Genomic DNA, 6,314 nt, shown 5'->3' on the forward strand with positions numbered 1-6,314 from the left:
GTGGGGGCAGAGGACCCCAAATGGTGAAGCGTGCTCAAGACAACTCAAAACGGAATAATTGGATAATGCTTGACAGAGAAGGGAGCTCAGCCTCCACCAGTCAGGGCGCCATCAGTGAAGAAGGCAGGTCGGGGCTTGTGAGATGGGTCAGTCTAGAAAGCTGTATGTGGAGGGGTATAGGGTATGAAGGAATGGAGAAGGGGGAGGTGGAGTGGGGGAGGGCAGCAGGGCACAAGGGACAGCAGCAGAGACTGGGGAAACAGGGCCATAGCCCGCCCCTCTCCAGTGGAGTCTCCTGTTGGCGTATGACCAGCCCTGCAGGGCACCCCCAGTCTTCCACGTGGCCATTTCCTGGGTCAGAGCTGCAGAGCCGTCTAAAGGCTTCACGTGCCAGGCAGGAAGCAGCCTCACTTTGGCCACGTGGGCCACCTTGAGAGCAAAGCAGAGAGAGTAAGGCGATCATGAAATAAAATCAGTTGTGCCAGGATGTGTCTGTAGAATTCTGAGAGCGTTGATGTGATTTACTCTAAATCTCAGAACTACAGGTGTTCATTTTCTGAAGGTTCTGAGGAAAGAGGGTTGAGGCAGAGTGGACGGGGAGAGGCTCACGACCTCATGCAGTGGGAGCTCTTTTAGTGGAGACGCCGTTCTCTGGGGATGGCGGCCACGGCGGGACGGGACAGGGCGGGAGGGCTGAGTTGCTGTCTGCGTTGACTGTACTGGGCAGCAGGGTGTTTCGTGGATGGACCCCATGGCTACAGCAGTCGCCTTAATCAGCCTCTGACCCACCGGCAAATCGGGGCCACCCTGTCAGGCTCCCCCTGCTGGTCCACAGGCTGAAGCCACAGAGGGCCGGGGAGGCGAGGAGAGCTCGGCACCTGGGGGAGAGAGAAAGAATCAAGGGTGGTCAGAGGCAGGGAGCGTGCTCCCTGATCTGCTTGCCGGCCAAGGTGGTTTGAGGGGCTGTTTTATTTTTTTCTGGCCCCCTCACCAAACTGCCTACACCCTCCCTCCTCTTCCCAGCGCATGATGGATGCCCTTAGTGGCCCTGTGTGAGGTTCTGCTACTGTTCACGGTGTATCACGTGTCTGCACAAACAACCGTGTGTGCGTGTGTGTGTGCGTGAGTGTGTGTGTGTTGACGTGCCCATGTTGTTTGTCTGCCAGCTTCCTCCATCCTTTGAGTTTTTTTCAGTTCTCTTATGATTTGACTGCTGTTCTCTCATTAGAGCTTTTAGATTGATGCTGTGGTCTGGTGCTGTATAAATATTTTTCCTTTTAATTTTGTTTTAACTTCTTCCTTGCCCTTCTTCACCCTCAACCCGACTCTCCCTGTCCCACCCCCCACACTCCCCGACCCAACCCGCCCCTCCTCCTCCTCCCCCCTTGCCCACACTCTCTTGTCCTCTCTCTCTTTCTCTCTCTCTCTACATATATAAATATATATATAAATCTTTTCTTCTTTTGTCATTCAATCAAATTCCAACAACCCAACCAGGGCCAGTCAAATCCACCACAGTCTCGCGCTGAGCTAGGAATAAAGTTCACGTAATCACATGAGAGTGGAGAAAACAGTCCCCCATCCGTAAGTTCAAATCAACTCAAAGTTCACAGTGTGACATGATGGCGTCATGTAACAAGGCTAAGAATCGGTTGCATGACAATTGCCGTCAAGTTTCGTGGAGGTGCTGTGATTGGAGCGTTTTTCTTGGATGTTGTATCAGTTGATGATTGGCCAGTCATGATCACACGTGCATTTTCTTGACTTTTGTGCTGCCACAATCTTTTTTGCTGTGCTCATTTTCGTTTCGTTCTTGGTGCTTGCAGTGGTTTTACTTTCTGTTGTTTGGTTTTTCTTGTTCAGCGTTTTTTATGCTTCTCTAGATGTCACATAGAGGAAAAAAAACAAAAGAACAAAAAAATAGTAAAAATAAAGATGAATTCCCGAATTATCGGATATGGGATCATTTAACTGTGCAAACCATTATTTTTTAATCTTAAAAATGAGGAAAACATCTTAAAAGTATCTATGCGTGGTTGATTTACTTGCACTTGAAAATATTGTGATTTTATTTTTTTCTAGAAATTTGGGGGCCTTTTTCAATTGACACTTTCCTAGGTCTGGTCTTTTTCCAGTTAGGCTATTTTAAATCTCACTTCAAAAGGAAAAACAAAAAGAAAAAAACAAAAACAAAATCTCTACAGTAACTGAATAATAAAAAAAAAAATTCTAAACCAAAAAACTAGAGTTCAAAGCCCGGGGCCTCTGAGAGAGAGCCCGGTAGCAATTGTAAGGTTTGTATTGTAGCCACTTCTGCTAAATTAAATGTGGGGAGGGAGGTGGGGGCCTGGGAGTTGGGAGGGCTTTTTGGTTGGTTTGGAAAAAACAGTACTGACAAAAGCAAAATGCACCTTTTTGTTTACAACTGAAAAAGGGTCCTTGACAAGTGTTTTTTAATTTTATTATTATTTTATTTGGTGTTGTAATTGTTTAGATTGCTGTGTACGGTTTGCTGTTTGTTGAATCAACAGTGTGAAAAACCTGCCAGCATGGATTGATATACGCATGACGTTGTCCCCTCAACTGGGGGCTTTGCAGTTCTAACTCTCTTGATGTAACCAGTCACCCCCATGTATAAGTGGAAGCTGCTTGCTAGAATGGAGACGAGTCTCATTTGTTAATTCACAATGATTAAGCATTTTCCTTCTGATTCTAGTCGGATCATGATTTTTTTTCCTTGAAATGCAAAACAAAACACCAAAAAGCCACCATTCAAAACAAAATCAAGAATTGTCTGAGTTAATTTAACTTTGATGATTAAATCCGTTCTAACTTCTTTTAGGTTCTCCCCATCCACTTCCTCGAAGTGCTGAATTTCCTCTAAATTCCCTGGCATGTATGAGAAAAATATTATGTGTGTGTGTGTGTGTGTATGTGTGTATCTATGCATATACATACACACATATCCATGTATATCCACATATGTGCAGGTGAATATATTCTACACATATATCCAGATATACATATATATACATAGCCTCGCAAATAGTGACCTTGGGAAAGAGGTGGTTGGCTTGGAAACTGGGCAAGAATTCTGCAAAATGCATGTCATGGATCTTGGGGGGAAGTGGGCTGGGCTGCTAGATTTTTGCTATCTTGTTTGCTAGGCTTCTGTATACATATTGTATCTGGGCTAGATCCCTTAGAGATCAGTTTAATGATGAATTCATATCCCACAGTCCGAAATTCTTCCATTAGATCTAGCCGTCCCCCAATCCAGAACTCTAAAGGAACCCAAATCAAAAACCGTCTCCCAACAACCAAACCTCAGCTACAACCATCACCACTAGACCTCCCAGTGGTTTCTTACTCTGAATAGAAGAGTCGATTTCTTTTTTAATGTATCATGATCATGACTAATTCTCATACTGGTCTCTTCCCCCTCTCCCGCTGTCCCCCAGAGCTCCCGCCCTAACCCCCGAGGCAGGTTCCTTTCGGTGTTTGGATGCATTTTGTGTTTCCTCTCTTGGCTTAATCAGCCCTGATTTTCTTCATTTTAGGGCAGGATGCTGAACGGGCTACATTAAAAAACAAACCTCTCTCTCTATATATTTATAAATGAGAACTGTTGGATGACACCTTTGACATATCAGCCAATATCAATCAAGCTGAAGACTCCAGACACTCTCTGTGACTGTCACATTTCTTCAAGGAAAGTATAGCGTCTGTGGAGTTCAGAGGGCATGTGTTTGGGGGAAAAATATATATGACATAAAGAAGAAGAAGATGAAGAAAAACGAGAAAAAAAAAAGGCAACTTTAAAACAAAATAACTTGAGACAAGGTTGGGAGGCTGCAGGGCTGGGAACTGGGAAGGGCCGCTGCTTCCCGATCCCTGGGGCTTTTCCAGCCCATGGGCGCCTGAGGCAGGCTGGGGCAAGCGGTGTGTCTGGTGGGGCCTGGTCCCCAGGGGGGCGGCTGGGAGGCCGCCACTGATCATCTCTATCTGTCATTCCTTTAGCTATTTAGGGACCAAAGGACCAAACTTTTTATTGCAGATGTGTAGCTCTAGGTCAAATAGAGGGGGAACGGAGGAGAACCTCCTTCCTGCCTCATGGCTGTTCTTGAAACAGCTTAGAGCGATTCTATGAAAAATGTAATTAAAAACAAAAAACACAAAAAAACACACAAAAAACAAAAAAACAAAAAAAAGAAAAATAATGCTTCAATGCTTTTAAAATAGCAAGATAATAGTTCTTTGATACTTTGAGAGGCGCTTTGATTACTGTCATTCAAGTCTATGACACTTTCATATGGTTTTCTGTATTATATGTCTGGATGGAGCTGTTAAGATGAACAAATTGGTGGATATTCGGGGAAAGTAACAAAATATGAAAACTCATTAACCGTGAAGTGTGAGAAAAGGAGGGGAAAAAAAGGGACTGACGAGGCAAGATAATTGTGAAAAGTCTGTAAATGCTTCTAACTCTTCCCCCTCTTAAAATCATAATAGTTGTACAGAATTTTAAAAAGGAGAAGTTTAAAATACCTATATAATAGAAGAAAAATTAGAGGAAAGCAAAAAAAAAAAAAAAAAAACCTATAGAAGTTAGCATTACTGCTAAAATCCCAGATGTTGTAGGACTGTACTTTTGTAGAGTTTAGACTGAGCATCAATCCCTTCTCCCCGCGAGTGCTGTTGGACGCCGTTGACCCCGAGGGCCAGGCCGGACCCGCGCAGACCTGTGGGCCCCTGGCTGCCCACCTCCGGTGGAGGCCGCGCCTCTGGCAGGAAGGCCCGCCGCTGCCGCCGCCGCCACCGCCACCGCCTCTGCCCTCGCCTCGCTTTGCTCCGGGACCTGCGCGCGCTCGCCCGCTCTCCGCAAGCCCTCGACACCTCTGCTTCACTCGCCTTCCATGCTTGCTCCAGAGACTTTCCGGGCAAGGGAGACCTGGGAACTTTCATCTTAAAACAACTAAACAACACACACACACACAAAAACCTTAAACAAGAGAGAGAAAAAAAAAAAAACAATCTTTGAAGAATTTCTGAAACTGTTTACAAGGAATTTTGAAAAACAGGGATGTTTAAATGATGCCGGCTCTGTTTTTCTGTAAATAAATTTGCATATTTTGTAGGACTTTTAATTGTAATGATAGAGAAAAAAAACAAGGAAAACTATTTAATGAAAGCACGATATTTATCTTTGGTAAATGACTTTAGAGCAGTTAAAAAAGACATTGCTTAAAAAAACTCAGAATCAGAAAAAAACACTGAATTATTTAAGAACACATATATTTTAAAGTATAACATATTTATTATAATTTATTTGCACCGTTGGGAAGACTTGCTTTGGCTTTCCACCTTGATGCCCTCCTCACTGATGTCCTGTTCATCTGGAGGCTGGGGGGCCCTCGGACCTACCATGTTTTTTTCTTTTTTGCTTTAGAAGAACATCTATCTGGTTCCTCTCAGGCCTTCTGCCTTTCCTTTCTTTCTATTTTGTTGGGTAATTATTATTTTTAAAATTTTTTTTCTTTTTTTGGCTCCTCCTTTTAGGATGTCCAGATGTTGTAAAAAAAAAAAAAAAAAACGAAAAAAACAAAACAGCTGCAGTTCAGTACAACTGCTCTTTTCACACTCAACTCCCTAAAACTCCTTGTAACCTTCTGTAACTATTGGATGACGCTTTCTCCAGCTTAGCCCTAAATAAAGCACAGTTTAAAAAAAAAAAAGCCTTTTCCGTGGTGGTCTGTGGTTCATGGAATCTGGCCAGCCGTGCCTCTGGGGCCTAGGGCTGGCCCACTGGAAGCAGCTTTGGTCCTTCCCTCCGTGGAATCTGTCTGCTACCTGGACCCTCTAGAAAAATCTCTCTCGACCGGTGTGTGCCTCTGAAAGTCTCCACTGCAAGCCCCTCCCTAGGTTCCTGGGCAGGGATGGCCACAGTGCCCAAACCTGACAAGAAGTCCCCCTTTCCTCCCAGACAGGGGGAAAAGCAAGCCACCAGACTGGAGCTGGGGTGGGAACGAAGTGCTGCGAGGAGCTGGGGAAGCAGGCAGTGGAGGCAGGGCCCGCAGTAAAGGAAGGTGAGGGCACAGCCCCAGACTTGCCACCCAGCACTTTGCTCTTGGTCCTGCACTTCCCACTGCATTGACAGTGTGCCTGGGTGGACAAGACCGAGGGTTCTAGATGATCCTCAGAGGCGGGGTTCTGGTGGGAGGAGCTTGGGGTGCCGCCATCTCTGTATCGTGACACAGAGACAGAGGTAGGGAGAGGTCCAAACCCTGAATGCCACAGGAGGTTTGAGAGGAAGG

General features: G+C 45.2%; 1 protein-coding gene across 50 annotated transcripts in view; it reads left to right on the forward strand.

Moving 5' to 3' along the window:
- Positions 1–5,735, forward strand: part of CELF4 (CUGBP Elav-like family member 4) — a 299,242-nt gene extending 293,507 nt beyond the window's left edge. For 49 of the 50 annotated variants that reach the window (XM_082354335.1, XM_082354344.1, XM_082354368.1 and 46 more), the window contains one exon: positions 3,561–5,735. Coding sequence is in view for 1 of the 50 variants with exons in the window: in XM_082354324.1 (XP_082210450.1) it covers positions 1,498–1,551 (54 nt within the window). In the remaining 49 variants the exon portion in view is untranslated. Of the gene's footprint in view, positions 1–1,497; positions 1,585–3,560 lie in introns of all 50 variants that reach the window. The other variant, XM_082354324.1, reaches the window with a different exon arrangement.
- The last annotated feature ends 579 nt before the right edge of the window (positions 5,736–6,314 follow it).

This window comes from Balaenoptera borealis (genome assembly GCF_965194805.1).
Source record: "Balaenoptera borealis genome assembly, chromosome: 14".
In the NCBI taxonomy this organism is placed as follows: domain Eukaryota; kingdom Metazoa; phylum Chordata; class Mammalia; order Artiodactyla; family Balaenopteridae; genus Balaenoptera; species Balaenoptera borealis.